The 17684-nt window shown below is 39.6% G+C and overlaps 1 protein-coding gene across 1 annotated transcript; it reads right to left on the bottom strand.

The window, feature by feature from the left end:
* Positions 1–3634: 3634 nt before the first annotated feature.
* On the bottom strand, positions 3635–15902 carry LOC133658295 (zinc finger protein 287-like). The gene is made up of 2 exons (XM_062060169.1): positions 15474–15902; positions 3635–6992 (listed from the first exon to the last, which is right to left on the bottom strand). The coding sequence occupies exons 1-2, from the start codon at positions 15709–15711 to the stop codon at positions 5932–5934; spliced, it is 1299 nt and encodes a 432-aa protein (XP_061916153.1). The 5' UTR covers positions 15712–15902; the 3' UTR covers positions 3635–5931.
* Between the last annotated feature and the right edge of the window lie 1782 nt (positions 15903–17684).

Here is a 17684-nt window from a genome sequence, read left to right as displayed (position 1 = left end):
CCACCATGGCTCGTGGCGTTACACTGCTGTCACCTTGCGGCGTCTTGAACACTGCTCACCATAGGCATCTTATAAGTAGACGCAGCATAGAGCGCTACTGCCTACTGGCGCTGACGAGACGCGGGGCCGCCATCTTGGAGTGGTGATCCGCTCCACTCAGTGCAATTCATTTGGCAGGAGCAATGAACTGTCAGCGCATTTAATTCATCTTACCTCACTGAATACCACTGATTTTCACGCGCTTTTTGTCATACGTGTAGCTATGATAAAGGACACATGTTTTGGCGTGTTTTATTATTCATAGTTTGCTTAACAGTAATAGAATATTCTTATATGCTATAAGTGACCAGACGTCAGAGATCAAAACTGGGAATATAATCCCAGAGAAGGGGGAAAAAAACGGTCAGCTATTTTTAAAATCTAGGTTATATATACATGTGTATATCCTACATAAACAATGTATGAATACATTAGATATCTATATATCTTAGGGACCTATGGACTGTATCTCTGTTGCTGCAGCAGCAGAGAGTTTATTCTGTCTTGACACTTTGTATTGATATTTTGTATTACGTTCTTCCCTTAAATGATAATGTTTTTACAGTGATTGTTTTGTATGTATTTTTTATGTATGTCGCTTTGGATAAAAGCGTCTGCCAAATACTTAAACATAAACATATATAAACACCTGAAAGTCTTTGTATCAGCTAAAACCACCAATCAGTTTCACTGGATTCAGAATAAAACCAAATTCTGTTTTACCCAACAATGTTAGTATTTGAATATTGTTAATTGAAGACTTATTCCTGGTTACAATTATACTGTTAAGAAAGTATTGTCTTATACTTTGCCTAAAATGAGAATGCATCATAATCAGTGGCGGCTGGTGAATTTTGTTTTAGGTGTCACAATCATTTATTTCAACTTTATGTTATTCAAGTATGACATTTTTAAATTTAATTAAATTTCATTGACAAGCAATTCTATTATGGTCATACTCTTGTTTGCTAGCGGCTAAGATTTCAGTACTATTGAAGATCTTTGCTCCTTCTCAACTCTGTGGTAATATTCTTTTCACAAAATACATCCAATAGTACGTTTATTTTAAATCTTACTTGTGAAAAGTGATCCCCCGATTCCTATTTTCAACAGTCCGCTCATTTGAGCAGGAAAACGTTGAACACCAGCCCGGCATCTTTGTTTTCTACCTGTCAACTGTCAGTTTAGGCTGCTCGCCGGTTCCTCATCACCACTTCAAGATGGCGGCCGAATTTCTCGCGTCACAGCAGCCAATGCTGCGTCTACTTATAAGATGTCTATGCTGCTCAAGATGATTATATGCACAACATATGCAGGAGAAATCATGCAAACTGGAAACAACAGCTGCTTCGCTTGGACTCAAAATCAACACATCAAAAACTAAGTTAATGCGTATCAACAACAAGAACAACTCCCCAATAAACATGGATCATAACCAGTTAGACCAGGTTGCCATCTTTACATACCTAGGAAGCATTATTGCTGTGGACGGAGGAACGGAGGAGGATGTCAGTGCTAGAATTGGAAAAGCAAGGACTACATGTTTTTGGCGGTGATCTTCTAGGTTTCTGAACTGAACCTACCCAGGTTCCATTCTAGAGGCTAACCTTTCCTGTGATAAAATGGCAACCAAGGTAATCAAAAAGGTTAACCAACGAACAAGATTTCTCTACAGAATTTCCTCTCTGGTCAACAAAAGCACCTTGAGGATTCTGGCGGGAACTCTCGTTCAACCCTTTTTCGATTACGCATGCACCTCCTGGTACCCTAGCACCTCCAAAACCCTCAAATCTAAACTCCAAACATCTCAGAACAAGCTAGTCGGGTTACTTCTAGACCTCCACCCCAGATCCCACCTCACTCCTACCCACTTCTCTAAAGTGGGCTGGCTCAAGGTGGAGGACAGAGTTAAACAACTTGCACTGAGCCTAGTCTATAAAATCCGCTACACCTCCCTGATACCGAAGTACATGTCAAACTACTTCCTTAACGTAAATGACCGCCATAACCACAACACCAGGGGGTGCTCCACTAACCACGTTAAACCCAGATTCCGAACTAACAAAGGTCTTAACTCATTCTCTTTCTATGCCACATCAATGTGGAATGCGCTCCCAACAGGTATAAAAGAAAGGGCATCTCTATCCTCCTTCAAAACCGCAATAAAAGTTCACCTCCAGGCAGCTACAACCCTAAACTAACACCCTCCCCGGATTGCTAATAATCAAATGTAAACAATCAAATGCAGATTCTTTTTCTTATGCCTTCTGATCTCTCTCTCTCTCTCTCTCTCTCTCTCTATGTCCACTACTTGATGTCTTCCCTCACTCGTGAACAAGACTCAGAGGTACTTGAACTCCACATTCATTATCCTAAATAAAATCTGGGAAGCAAAAAATATATCACTCAAGACCGAGCTGCAAATCTTCAACTCCAACGTCAAATCCACCTTACTCTACAGTTCAGAAACCTAGAAGATCACCGCCAACATACTCAACAAAATACAGACATTTTTCAACCGCTGCCTCCGCCGCCTCCTAGTTGTCTACTGACCTAACACCATCTCCAATGCCAACCTGTGGGACCTCACTAGACAAGACACAATAGAAACACAAATCAGGGGGAGGAAATGGAACTGGATTGGTCACACACTGCGTAGACACAATACATCAATCACGAAACATGCTCTAACATGGAACCCGCGAGGCAAGAGGAAGAGAGGAAGGCCGAGAGCCACTCTGGAGAACAACCACAGAGCAGGATGTGAAGGCGAAAGGGCTGTCATAGCAACAACTGGAGCGGAGGGCACAAAACCGAAGGGGATGGAGGAGTTTCATCAATGGCCTATGTTCCTTAGGGAATTTAAAGGCCTCAGTAAGTAAGTAAGTCAAGAAGAGCGCTGAGGAAGAAAGAAAAGCTGCAAAAAGGTGACAGTTAAAAAAAATAAAAATAATAAACATCATCTATCGTTATGGTTACTGTAAATAAAGGAAACTATTCGAGTATAGTTTACAGATACTTCATAAAAATACACATAAATATGCACAAAATACCCTGCAACAGTTGAAACAATGATTTATTTGAATTAAAGTCCAATTATTTAAAGAAAATGATTATAGGTCACACATACTTTTAGTGAATTAAATGCGGTGTTTCAAGTCTATAAGTTCCTTTCTAACTGTAAAAATATGTATTTTTTGCTTCTGGGTAACAGGGATATAACCCTATAGTGCGCTCAAAGAAGGAGTAACCAGACCAAGATTACGTTTGGGGTTAAGGGTCAATAAATCTTGATTTTAATGCACATTTATGCGGATACTTTTATTTTTAACACTTTTACTTAGAAATTTCCACTTACATTTTCGATTTTTCTAATGTTATGATGGATAGCTTTCTATCGGTGCAAAACTCATTGCTGAAATAAGTTATAAATTAACACTTAAAGAGATGTAATGTATTATTAGATTATTTTATCAGGGTCTGATGTTGGGATATACTTTTATCTCCACACATCACTTAAATCTTTTTTTTTTTTTACTTCTATTGACATTTCCAAAGGTACATTCAAAATGACCACTCGTAATGTTACATCCATTCCTGGTACTTTTATTCAAGATTCAAGAGTCTTTATTGCTAATTCACCATATGTCCAGAGCATCAAAATAATGTTTCCTTTCCCCCCTTTCCAAGGTACAAACAATGCATACAAATAAAAAGTATATTTAAAATGTAAATAGTAGCATGAATATGTACAATTTAACCTGAAATAAACAAACAAACATTGCCAAATGTGCACGAATAAGAGGTCAACGAAAGAGTAGGAGGAGAATTCAAGAAGGGCAGGGGGTTAAAAACAGATCCTTGTGATCCATTGTGATGGTGCTGGTTGTGTTGCTGCCGACCTGAACTTGTTTCTGCTATCCTTGAAGTGGTGGGTTATCTTTTGTTGAGCTGCTGCTTTGACGACACGGGCCAGGTTGGACTTTGCTGTTCTCAGATCATAGTCTTTCCACTTTCATAGTGATTTTTTGTGTTTTTGATTCACTGTTGACCTTGGAATCATTAGATTATTTTCACATTTTTTGATTGTGTCCTTGCCATTTTAACTTGGCCATACTTCATATCCTCAGACCACCTATCACTACCGCCATATAAACTACTGCTATACCACAGACGGACAGCACAGATACAGACACGCTGGAGAAAAACTCTTAAGTTGCTCAAACTGATGTTTTAACACAAAGTGAACAGGAATTGCGACCCTTTATATTTCAGATCCATAAACAAATCATCTGTATAAAGAAGCCCAACAACAATAAATGAGTCCACCTATCTTGGGAGTACTGTAACATATGAGAGGGTGCACACATCAATTTCAAAGACAGACTCAACAAGCTTGCCAAAAGGCAACATGGGCAGTAAGTAATTACGCAGCATCAACGGTTGGAATTGGGGGTTAAATCACCAAAAATTATTCCCGGGCGTGGCCACTGCTGCTGCCCACTGCTCCCCTCACCTACCGAGGGGTGATCAAGGGTGATGGGTCAAATGCAGAGAATAATTTCGCCACACCTAGTGTGTGAGACAATCATTGGTACTTTTTAACTTTAACAGGAATATGTTGTTCAATGTGGTACTTTTTGAGCTAAATCTGGGATCTTGGGTAGTAAATTTAAGAGGTGTTCTTATCAGGGTTTTATGCTGCCGATCCCTATATCGATGTTTGAGTGAGATTAGTTGATACCAATTAATGTATTAACTGTCCATTTTTTCCGTTTGCTTAAGATGAGTGCTATTAACAGTTAAATAATATCAACAAAATATTTAAACTACCAGTTCTTTACTCTTATATTACAAACAATTTTTGAGCAAAACAAAGTCATTGGTATACAATAACTAAACAACCTACTAAATTAAATCATTTTGGTTTTGCCCTCAAAATGAACTTTTGAGGGCAAAACTTTTACAGGAACTTACCCATGTACCCAGGGAAATAAAGATCCCCCTTTGTTTACACCCAAAACTAGTTCTTCAGAAACTTTTCTGAGTTCTCGCGAGCTTGGTTAAAGTTTTGGAAACTTCCTGGAACCTTCACAGGGGTAGGGTGTGCTGTTGAACGCTGATTGGTTAAAAACAGTTAGGGGTCCTCCGGTTTTCAGGGAATCATTCCTTGAATTTGTGAACATGCACCGGAAAAAATATTTTGAGAAAATACAAATATTGACATACTGTAATTTCCGGAGTATAAGCCAATACTCTTTGCCCATGCTTTGAAACTTGCACTTTATACAATGTTGCGGATATTTTATGGATTTTTTCTGGGTTGACTAGCTTCACATGCAACCGATAAGTTTAGCCTCACCACAGTTGACAATATAGACCAATGAAATTGCCAAACTGATCACGGTTACCAATTAAATTGTTCACTTTAAATCACACTTATTTAGTCAGCCATTATGCAAGCACACTCATCATGCAGAAGAAACAACGAAATGCACAAAACGATGGACCCGACATCCCAGCCATCGAATAAGGAAAAGCAACCGCACAAAATCCAGCACAACCGGCACCTAACGGCTGGAAGAGAACGAAGACATTGAATGAACAAAAGCGCCTGTGTAAATATTTCATGTCTCAATGTGTACACCTGCGCCTTATAGACTTGTGCGACCAATATACGTGCAAAATCAAATTAGTCCAAAAATGATGTGAGTGCGGCTTATATTTTGGTGTGCTTTATAGCCTGGAAATTACATGCCATCTCAAGTTCCTTGAATCCTTTACTTGCCTGGAGGTAAACAGGAAGTAAGTAAAACATTGAATAGTGTTTCACTGCTTTGTGCATTTTAGTGTTTCACCAGATTTGACTTTTTAAAGAATCTTTTGCAACAACTAAAAGGCAATTGTCTTGTGTTTTCTCATATGTTTTAACATATTTGACTTATCAGAGAACCTTTTCTCGCATACTGAACAACTGAAAGGTTTTTCTCCTGTGTGTGTTCTCATGTGTTTTACCATATTTGACTTATAAGAGAATATTTTACCACAAGCAGAACAACTAAAGGGTTTTTCTCCTGTGTGTGTTCTCCTATGCGATACCAAATATGTTTTTTGAGAGAAGCTTTCGCCACAAAATGAACAAACAAAAGGCTTTTCTCCTGTGTGCGTTCTCATGTGATTTAACATTGTTGAGTTGTGAGAGAATCTTTTATCACAAACAAAACAAGTAAAAGGTTTTTCTCCTGTGTGCGTTCGAATGTGATTTAACATTGTTGATTGTTGAGAGAATCTTTTATCACAAAATGAACAAATAAAAGGCTTTTCTACTGTGTGTGTTCTCATGTGGTTTAACATTGTTGATTGTTGAGAGAATCTTTTATCACAAAATGAACAAATAAAAGGTTTTTCTACTGTGTGTGTTCTCTTGTGAATGTTCCCCATAATCGCATGTGTCTTTTTTTCAGAGCATTCAGACTGTAGGTTGTCAGTCGGAGTCCTCATATCACTTTCCCAGTCTGTACCGCTGCTCAAAGGTTTTTGGGTGTCGTACCTGCCTTCATCGGAGTGAGACATTGTGCTGTCACTATCTGAGAATGGAGCGAAGAGGTTGTCTGCTTGTGATCCGCCACAGTCATCTCCATCATCTTCTGTCGTTGCGTGTTTTGGTGAGCTGCTGCTTGGAGACTCTCCCCGTTTGTTCTGCTTACCTGGACGGCGATGAAGCGGTGAGGACTGAAGTGGTTTGTCTTCACGGTCTTCATACTTCATAGAGACACCAGCCAGTGGCAATTTCGCTAGATTATCTTCCTCCAGCGCTGGAAGACGAGTGACCCAGAGGTCCTCCTCTTCCTCTTTAATGTGCAGGGGCTGTGGATCCTTCTGCTTCAAAGTGGAGCTCCCCTCCTGCAGCTCAGGGGGAAATCCATCCTGACAAACAATCAGCGGCTGGATGTCTGCAAGACACAAACAACTTAAAAACACTTTTCTTCTGGCTTGCCATGTAATGTCTTGTAGGGAGGCACCAATCCACATTTTTACATCTGAACCAATTCCTACTATTCAGATACCAGAGCTCTGTTTCCCTTATTATCATTATCATTATCATTGTTGATTTTATTAAGTGCTGTAGTGATTGATGTAAATGACCATGAGGGGTTAGGGTTTCACTGGAGACAATCTTTTTATTTTTGGTCTCCGAGTTAGCAGAGAGTTAGCTCATGCGGCTAACTAAAGTATTTCCATACACAGTGTGCTGCTATCAGGTATTAATCTTTTCCTCAATGGTGGACACTAAAATGTGTTTCTTATATGTACCATTATCACTGGAGGACTAGAAGACAAAGAATAGCTCAACATGCTACACTACACATCTTAGGACAGTGCTTCTCAAATATTTTCTGTTACACCCTCCCCTAAAAAGAAAAAAATATTTCCCCCCCACTCTCCACGGTGACTGTAAATAGCATAATTTGTCGATAAAATTGCTATACCTTGCTATAAATTGCTATACCTCTGCATAACATTGTAAGCTTATTAACATTAAAACCTCTAAAGGCTTAGTGGCCACATGCGTGGACAACACCTTTTAGCTCTTAATTCCAAAATTGTGTACACTACTGAATTGGGGTCTTATGGCCGCTTATGTGGACACTTATACTGCCATCTGGTGGTGTCAGAAGAGTATAACATACAATAGAATTTGGAAAAGAAAGTGTAAAAATAAGAATTTCCATGTCACTAAACATACACGTTTGTGTACTTATGGACTAAGTACATCATATCAAAACATGATTCTTAGTTTTTATTCTAATTAGGGTCCAATAAGCAAAGAGAAATAAAAAAAGCATGTAAACAAACAGCTTGGGCCTTAAGAGGTTAAAGGAAACAACACACCGGTCTTTCCTCGTCTCCCACCGTGGTTACAGTGAAGCCGAGTGCTACATACGCTTTATCATACTGTGGTACGGCATACCAAACTTGTTCCCCGAGGTCCCAACCCCACCACCCCTGCATCGCACCACGCCCCCCAGGGGGGCCCACCCCACTATTTAAGAAGGACTGCCTTAGGATGATACAAAAAAGCATAGCTAACTGCTAAGTTAAAGCTCTTGAATGTAAACAGGGGTCGGCGGATCGATACAAATATTAACCCAAACTATACCAAGTATAGATAGTGTCAGTATGTGGTCTATACTAATGATTGGAGTGATATTTTTCATTATCAAAAAATACTTTTTTTTAACCATTTTATATTTTACAAACTCACACAGGTTTTTGATTTTTTTTCCTTTTGTATTTTTGCACTGACATTATTATGAATTGTGTATGTAATAAAAGAGAGTAAGAAAATAATTTGAATATTGATATTCTCACACCGCCATCCTGTGTTTTTGTCAGACTATAGTTATGATCAAAAAATGTATCAATCAATGAGCCTGAAAGTTTTAGGTATCAACATTGTAATGGCCAATACTGCCCTTATAAATACTTAATATTCGATCCATAGCCACATTTGTAGTATACCCAAAAGTAACAAAACAACAAAAGAATAAGTGCTTAGTATAATACGCATTAGATTGTTAGACATGTTACAACAGAAATCACTTTTTTGGAATCATGCCTATCATTCAAACATACATAATAATAATAGTTTTGACAAAATAAAAAACAGGAAATGATGCAATGTGTGTTTGTAATTATCTGTCCTTATAGTCCTGAAATAAGAGGTCAATATGAGCATTAAACACATATTTTTGGTGGAGACAATGTCTCCGAGCTGGCCTGGGAAAGCCTCAAGATCCTCCGTAAAGAGCTGGACGAAGTAGTTGGGGAGAGGGAAGTCTGCTGCCCCTGTGACCCCACTTTGGATAAGCAGAAGAAGATGGTTGGATGGCATAAGGGAGCTACGATGTTTTGAAGTTAATTTTCCAAAATATAGATCCCACATTTCTTCATTGTCTTAATGGCTAATCCTGGACAAAATAGTGACTGATTCTTTAGCTTCAGAAATGTGTAGCTCTTCACACTATAAAAACAACTGCAAACATGAATTGTAGATGTTTGAAATGTATATTATATATATGTATGTCTCCTCCAGGCTCGACTACTGCAACTCACTTCTTGTCGGGATCCCCAGCAAGAACATCCAGAAGCTGCAGTACATACAAAATAGTGCTGCTAGGATCCTGATGAGAGTGCGGAAATACGACCACATCATCACACCGGTTCTCAAATCCCTTCACTGGCTTCCTGTTCCACTCAGGATTGAATACAAAGTCTCCCTACTAACTCACCAGTGCCTCCATGGAATTGCCCCCTTCTACCTCAAAGAACTGCTCACCCCCAAATCCTCCACACGACACCTCCGCTCCGGACAGGCTAACTTCCTCCAACCTCTGAGGACAAAGCTCCGAACTATGGGAGACCAGACTCTCTGCTCCGCCACTCCTAGTCTGTGGAACGCTCCCCCTGACCACCTGAGGACACCACAGACTGTGGATGCTTTTAAAAAAGCTTAAAAAGCCTTCTTTTTTAAAAAAAAAAAAAAAGCCTTTTGTTAGATGTATGTGTGCTAGTTCTAGCTATTAGGCTGTTCTAGTTTTTATTTTATTTTACTTTTTATTTTACTCGTTAGGGGCAGCTATTTGTGGTTGTAGCGTTGTTGTTTTTTAAATGCACTGTAGCACTTTGAGGTTGTTTGTTCAATGTAAAGTGCTTTTACAAATAAAATCTATTATTATTATTATATATCTGTAGCAGGAAAATTAACTGCAATAAAACACCTTTTTTTCTCTTTAGCGCAGGGGTGTCAAACTCATTTTAGCTCAGGGGCCGCATAGAGAACCATCTATTCCTACGTGGGCCGGAGGGGTAAAATGGCACAAAAACTTCAAAATACAACTTAAACAACTTCAGATTGTTTTCTTTGTTTTACTTTGGCCCAAAATAAAACAAGCACATTCTAAAAAAAAAGGGACATATCACATACAATCCTCTTGACAAAACACTTCAAGTTAGTTGAAAATTCTGAGGAACAAAATGGTGCAGTTTCAAAAACACCATGAAGAACACAATGAATGTAGACTTAAAGGCCTACTGAAACCCACTACTACCGACCACGCAGTCTGATAGTTTATATATCAATGATGAAATCTTAACATTGCAACACATGCCAATACGGCCGGGTTAACTTATAAAGTGCAATTTTAAATTTCCCGCGAAACTTCCGGTTGAAAACGTCTATGTATGATGACGTATGCGCGTGACTTCAATCGTTGAAACGGAAGTATTCGGACCCCATTGAATCCAATACAAAAAGCTCTGTTTTCATCTCAAAATTCCACAGTATTCTGGACATCTGTGTTGGTGAATCTTTTGCAATTTGTTTAATGAACAATGAAGACTGCAAAGAAGAAAGTTGTAGGTGGGATTGGTGTACTAGCGGCGGACTACAGCAACACAACCAGGAGGACTTTGAGATGGATAGCAGACGCGCTAGCCGCCGACCTCACCTTGACTTCCTCTGTCTCCGGGCCGCCGACCGCATCTATGATCGGGTGAAGTCCTTCGTCGCACCGTCGATCGCTGGAACGCAGGTGAGCACGGGTGTTGATGAGCAGATGAGGGCTGGCTGGCGTAGGTGGATAGCTAATGTTTTTAGCATAGCTCTGTAAGGTCCCGTTGCTAAGTTAGCTTCAATGGCGTCGTTAGCAACAGCATTGTTAAGCTTCGCCAGCCTGGAAAGCATTAACTGTGTAGTTACAGGTCCATGGTTTAATAGTATTGTTGATTTTCTGTCTATCCTTCCAGTAAGGGGTTTATTTCTTTTGTTTCTATATGCAGTTAAGCACGATGCTATCACGTTAGCTCCGTAGCTAAAGAGCTTTGCCGATGTATTGTCGTGGAGATAAAAGTCACTGTGAATGTCCATTTCGCGTTCTCGACTCTTATTTTCATGAGGATATAGTATCCGAGGTGGTTTAAAATACAAATCCGTGATCCACAATAGAAAAAGGAGAGAGTGTGGAATCTAAAGAGCCAGCTTGTACCTAAGTTACGGTCAGAGCGAAAAAAGATGTGTCCTGCACTGCACTCTAGTCCTTCACTCTAACGTTCCTCATCCACGAATCTTTCATCCTGGCTCAAATTAATGGGGTAATCGTCGCTTTTTCGGTCCGAATCGCTCTCGCTGCTGGTGTAAACAATGGGGAAATGTGAGGAGCCTTTCAACCTGCGACGTCACGCTACTTCCGGTACAGGCAAGGCTTTTTTTATCAGCGACCAAAAGTTGCGAACTTAATCGTCGATGTTCTCTACTAAATCCTTTCAGCAAAAATATGGCAATATCGCGAAATGATCAAGTATGACACATAGAATGGATCTGCTATCCCTGTTTAAATAAAAAAAAAAATCATTTCAGTACGCCTTTAATCTCAATGTCTGTACAAAGCAATTAAACTTGAAGTCGCAGCCCATCTAGGATTGAACAAAAAACATAAAAACCGTGTACTTCTTGATTGGTATACTTGCTCGCCCCGGTATAAACTATTTGCTTGCCTAACAGAATTGCTATTGCGACATCCAGTGGACACATTTAGAAAAACAGTTTCTTCAAGTTAAAAATGCAGCTCAATTTTACACTGACTCATCTCACTCGCTGGATTGAACCGGTTCGAGGGCCTGATCAGGGCCGCATGTTTGACATTCCTGCTTTAGCGTCATGAGCACAGCAGCACGACACTCGTTACTGCCAAATGTGTTACTTACCGTATTTTTGGAGTATAAGTCGCTCCGGAGTATAAGTCGCACCGGCCGAAAATGCATAATAAAGAAGGAAAAAAGCAAATGAGTTGCACTGGAGTATAAGTCGCATTTTTTGGGGAAATGTATTTGATAAAACCCAACACCAAGAATAGACATTTGAAAGACAATTTAAAATAAATAAAGAATAGTGAACAACAGGCTGAATAAGTGTACGTTATGTGACGCATAAATAACCAACTGAGAACGTGCCTGGTATGTTAACGTAACATATCATGGTAAGAGTCATTCAAATAACTATAACATATAGAACATGCTATACGTTTACCAAACAATCTGTCACTACTAATCGCTAAATCCCATGAAATCTTATACGTCTAGTCTCTTACGTGAATGAGCTAAATAATATTATTTGATATTTTACTGTAATGTGTTAATAATTTCACACATAAGTCGCTCCTGAGTATAAGTCGCACCCCCGGCCAAACTATGGAAAAAACTGCGACTTATAGTCCGAAAAATACGGTACCTATGCACGAACAAGCCCAACATTGTCTTTCCTGGATTAATGCTTAATTTGTGGACCCCGTCCAAATGTAAAGACAAACAATCTCTTCTTCTTCAAATATTTGTAAGTGTCAAAGGAAGTGAGGTTGAGGTGAGCAGTAACGTCTTGGTGATGATAGTTTAAATCATTCAAAAATCATTTTTCTTAAGAGTGCATAAATCCACTCCATCCATATTTAAGTAATATTTCATGATGGCGGATATATTTGCCTCTAAACCTTTTCACAAAAAAATTTAAAATGTGGCTTGTCAATGCCTACAGCTGCCAGCACTAAAAGATGAGCCTGTTTTGATGCTATGATAAATGTTATGTTGTATTTTATTTTGTATTATATCGTATATGTATTTTGTGCTCTTTTCCTTTGAAATTTTAATTTTACTGCCTTTTTTTACATCATGGCCAGGGGACTACAGATGAAAACTAGCATTCTGGCTAATTCTGGCTTTTTTTTAAACCATGTGCAGTCATGTGTTTTATAAAACTGCATTGTCCCCTTTGAAACAAACTAATCTTAAACTTTCAAAATATGTCCAAATCTGCACAGCTGCGGGTAAATAATCAGTAATCTAATAGGACTCTAGTCTAGATCACCGCCTCGAGGTCATGTAATTGCAACCCAGCAATATTTGGCCTATCACAATGGTTCTAGTGCCATTGGAAAGTGTTTTCCACGGTCTTTAAAATGGTATCAATTGCTTTGAGATATTTTACATTTGAAATGTTTTGTCACGTACATAGTGTGGATGGTGTTTCGCAGGCTGACCGCCAAGCAATATTACACTTTATTACAAAACAGCAGCGATATAAATGAAATTAACTTGTACAAGTTTGTACAAAACACCAGAAGCATTTATTTAGGTAGAACTGTCACAAGTTATTGTAGCCAGGTGGAAAAAAGGTAATTGTACAATGTAGTTCCAAGAGGACTCCACTAGGGGTCAGTGTGGCATCTGTGGTGTGTTTGCAACGTTGCAAAGTGGTAAGACTGTGAAGAAGCCAGAGTTGGATGAGAGCCAAGCAAAATGAAGTTTGTGTGTTTGAGTGAACTCGTAGGTTTGGGAGAAACGTGTGTGTACTTTTGTTGCTACTTCGAAGGTCATTCAGGAGATTTTGGACAAACACGGGAAAAAAAGCCACTGCAGTTATTTTATTTGATTGTGTCACATCAAAGTTAAATATAATTTACTTCTGATAGTTTCAGGACATAAGGTGGTTTGTTTAAAGGAAACACATCGAGAGGAGCCAGATGAGGTGGTTCGGGCATCTGGTCAGGATGCCACCTGAACGCCTCCCTAGGGAGGTGTTTAGGGCATGTCCGACCGGTAGGAGGCCACGGGGAAGCACCAGGACACGTTGGGAAGACTATCTCTCCCAGCTGGCCTGGGAACGCCTCGGGATCCCCCGGTAAGAGCTGGACGAAGTGGCTGGGGAGAGGAAAGTATGGGCTTCCCTGCTTAGGCTGCTGCCCCCGCGACCCGACCTCGGATAAGCGGAAGAAGATGGATGGATGGACCTCCTTTGTAGCTTGTGAGAATACCCTGACCTAAACCTTTATTATTTCATTTTTCTTGGCTCTCATCCAACTCTGGCTTCTTCGCAGTCTTACCCCTTTGCAACATTGCAAACACACCACAGATGTCACACTGACCCCTAGTGGCGTCCTGTCGGAACTACATTGTAAAATTCCTTTCCCCCCCCCACCTTGCTACATTATAATATCAAACATATTTGAGGATACAATTTTAACCAAAATACAATATTTTTAGTTTTACCAATTGTATTTTGTTACACAAAGTCAAACTGTTTTTTAAATGCTTGGATAACTCTGCTCCCCAATTGCTCTGCAAGGCAATTACAAGACTGCAAAGTGGTACCGGATCTACCACCCGAGCAACGTCAAAAGGCAACTGTTGCGTTCCATTCCATAGGACATCTTTTGCGCAGTCTGCCTTTTCAATAAAAAGGACCACAACTATGGAACTCTCTACCTGACACTTAGAAATGTATACCAGCACTTGTCACTTTCAAAAAACAAACAAAATTGTGGCTAGTTGAGCAACAATCGTGTTCCCATGTTTAGTTTTTACTAATTGTTTTTTATCTAGTCTGCACTTTGTTTGTATTATTATTATTATCATTATTATTGACTCCTCTTTGCCTTATTCTTTTTATTTTCCTATTTTTAATGATGTTAGATCTGTGTTGTTGTTGTTGGGGACAAGTGTTGTAAATTAGCTTTGGCTACAAACACTATGATGCATAAATAGGATAACTGTTTCAGATATCTATGTTTCTGTATCCATCCCTATTTCAAATAAACCTTTATATATATATATATATATATATATATATATATATATATATATATATATATATATATATATATATATATATATACACACATATATATATACACACACACACACATCCATTTTCTACCGCTTATTCCCTTCGGGGTCACGGGGGCGCTGGAGCCTATCTCAGCTACAATCCCGCGGAAGGCGGGGTACACCCTGGACAAGTCGCCACCTCATCACAGGGCCACCACAGATAGACAGACAACATTCACACTCACATTCACACACTAGGGCCAATTTAGTGTTGACAATCAACCTGTCCCCAGGTGCATGTCTTTGGAGGTGGGAGGAAGCCGTATAAAAGGCATGTTTGAAACGATGTTGTGTTATCAATGCGATAGTATCTAACCCCTAAAAAGCGACACAAACCTTCCCAATTGTTAGACAGCCCACTGTTTAATATGAGTATTTGGTGAACATCGTTTTGTCCTACTAATTTTGGCGGTTCTTGAACTCACCATAGTGTGGGCTGGGACGCAACAGTTTGTATACATGTAAAATCTTCCACTCCTTTGTCTCATTCTGTCCACCAAACGTTTTGCACAAAGGTGCACTTTGTTGATGTTATTGACTTGTTGGAGTGCTAATCAGGCTATTTAGGCTAGCTGTATGTACATATTGCATCATTATGCCTCATTTGTAGGGATCTTTCTTGAGCAGCGGATACAAATATGTCAGGGGTTCAAAATCTGGCACCAAACCGTCAACAGTTAATAGACTAATCCTGCAAAAATAAATGTAAAAAGTACCTTTAACTTGTGTCATAGTTAGAGTCTTGCAAACAGCTTCAAGATGTTGTCGTTGTAGCTCGTTCATTTCTTTTGTTCGAGAAAGTTCCTCCTCGTAGGACGCTATCGTTCCTTCGAACAGTGCGAATATTTCATCGGCTGCCGCCATCAGTCGCTCCGTTACCAACTCTTTGAACATTTTGAATGTTTTAAACTCGATTATATGTCGTCTTGCCTTGTCGTCGCCAAGTACGGGCATTTGTGTCGCCGTTTGCGTCTCGGGTGTAACTTCCGCCTTTTTCTTCTTCGACTGAGGTGTCTAATCATGACGTCACACCGTTGCCATCTTGCGTCGGTTGTTAAAGAGCTGCTAAAACTGTTAAACTCGCGTTAGAAAAGAAATGTGTAACCGAGGGTTTATATATGTCGCCCATACTGTATAAAACTACAGAATAACAAACACGGAGGCTCCAGTTTTACACGAGGACCACTTTATTTCCTTTGTTTTCAAAACTCCACTTCCGCTCTTAGCGCCTTCAAAATAAGAGCTCAAGGCATATACTGTATAACGGCTTATAACAGGAATTTAACATCACAAAGAGGCAAGTTCATAAAAATAAGTTACAAATGCATTCTATAGTTTTGAAAACATTGTTGTCCAATACTGTAACTATACAACATGATGCGGCAAATGCATCTAAATACGATAGACATGAAGTACTTACAGTTGTGGTCAAAAGTTTACATACACTTGTGAAGGACATAATGTCATGGCTCTCTTGAGTTTCTGACATAATATGGACAAAGATAAGGCCTTCTGTAGGAAAGTTCTGTGGTCAGATGAAACAAAAATTTTACTCTTTGGCCACAATACCCAGTAATATGTTTGGAGGAGAAAAGGTGAGGCCTTCAATCCCAGGAACACCATGCATATCATCAAGCATGGTGGTGGTAGTATTATGCTCTGAGCCTGTTTTTCTGCCAATGGAACTGGTGCTTTAGAGAGTAAATGGGACAATGAAAAAGGAGGATTACCTCCAAATTCTTCAGGACAACCTAAAATCATCAGGTTGGGTCTTGGGCGCAGTTGGGTGTTCCAACAGGACCATGACCCCAAACACACGTCAAAAGTGGTAAAGGAATGGCTAAATTAGGCTAGAATTAAGGTTTCAGAATGGCCTTCCCAAAGTCCTGGGGATGGCTACCAAAAGCGCCTTATTGCAGTGAAACTTGCCAAGGGACATGTAACCAAATATTAACATTGCTGTATGTATACTTTTGACCCACCAGATTGGGTCACATTTTCAGTAGACCCATAATGAATTCATAAAATAACCAAACTTCATGAATGTTTTTTGTGACCAACAAGTATGTGCTCCAATCACTCTATCACAAAAAAATAAGAGTTGTAGAAATGATTGGAAACGCAAGACAGCCATGACATTATGTTCTTTACAAGTGTATGTAAACTTTTGACCACGACTGTAGTTAAAAATGGGGTTTCTTAAGGTCTAACCATTCCAAAACACATCACAACCAGACATTTTTAGTCCTTGATTCGAATATGGCAGGGAATAAGACAAACTGGTGCCTTGTTAATAATGGAATGGATACTGTAAATTCGGTAAATATTAAGTATGGCCACTATAAATAAAGAAAATGAAAAAACAAAGCTTTCAAACAAGTTTAGAGTACTCCAAAACTCTGTTGGTTGATTAAATAGTGATCCTTGCTGGATGGCTGGCTGAGAATAACACGGTTCTCCATTCACAAGACTCCACCCACTGCTTCGCTACGTCACGCGGCCGCCATCTTGCAGTAGTCAAAATAAACTGTCAATGCCAGATCCTGTTCAAAGTAGACCGAAATAGAAAAAAGGAAAATATGGACAAGATACATTACTTACCTATGACAAAAAAACAAGTTCATTGTTGTCAGGTTCAAACACCGATGACATCTATTAGACAAGACAAGAAGCCAAGAAATCAAACAGAGACAGGTTTCAATTTAGCTCATGAGAAGAGCGCCTGTGTGCCTGCACCCTCGTACAGCGTCACCACACCGCTCTGATGAGGAAGTTCCACGCCTCCACTTTTATTTGGGCCTTTTCTGGTTACATAGCATTACATTACATTACATTACGCAGCTGCTCCTAAGGGGAGGTGGTCATAAACAGCTTTTGCACTCGGTCATAAACAGTTCAAAGAAAAGGTGCCTGGAGCTGCGTCAGGT

Source organism: Entelurus aequoreus, linkage group LG10 (assembly GCF_033978785.1).
Source record: "Entelurus aequoreus isolate RoL-2023_Sb linkage group LG10, RoL_Eaeq_v1.1, whole genome shotgun sequence".
NCBI lineage: Eukaryota > Metazoa > Chordata > Actinopteri > Syngnathiformes > Syngnathidae > Entelurus > Entelurus aequoreus.
The sequence above is the reverse complement of the archived record's forward strand: the minus strand, read 5'-3'. Positions and strand labels throughout refer to the sequence as shown.

What these genes read in the sequence shown, in the direction of transcription:
- LOC133658295 (XM_062060169.1), bottom strand. Translation starts at nt 15,711, where the DNA reads ATGCCCGTACTTGGCGACGACAAGGCAAGACGACATATAATCGAGTTT. An exon ending in AACTATGACACAAGTTAAAG is followed by an intron (nt 6,993 to 15,473) that starts GTACTTTTTACA and finishes TGTGTCTTGCAG; the next exon opens with ACATCCAGCCGCTGATTGTT.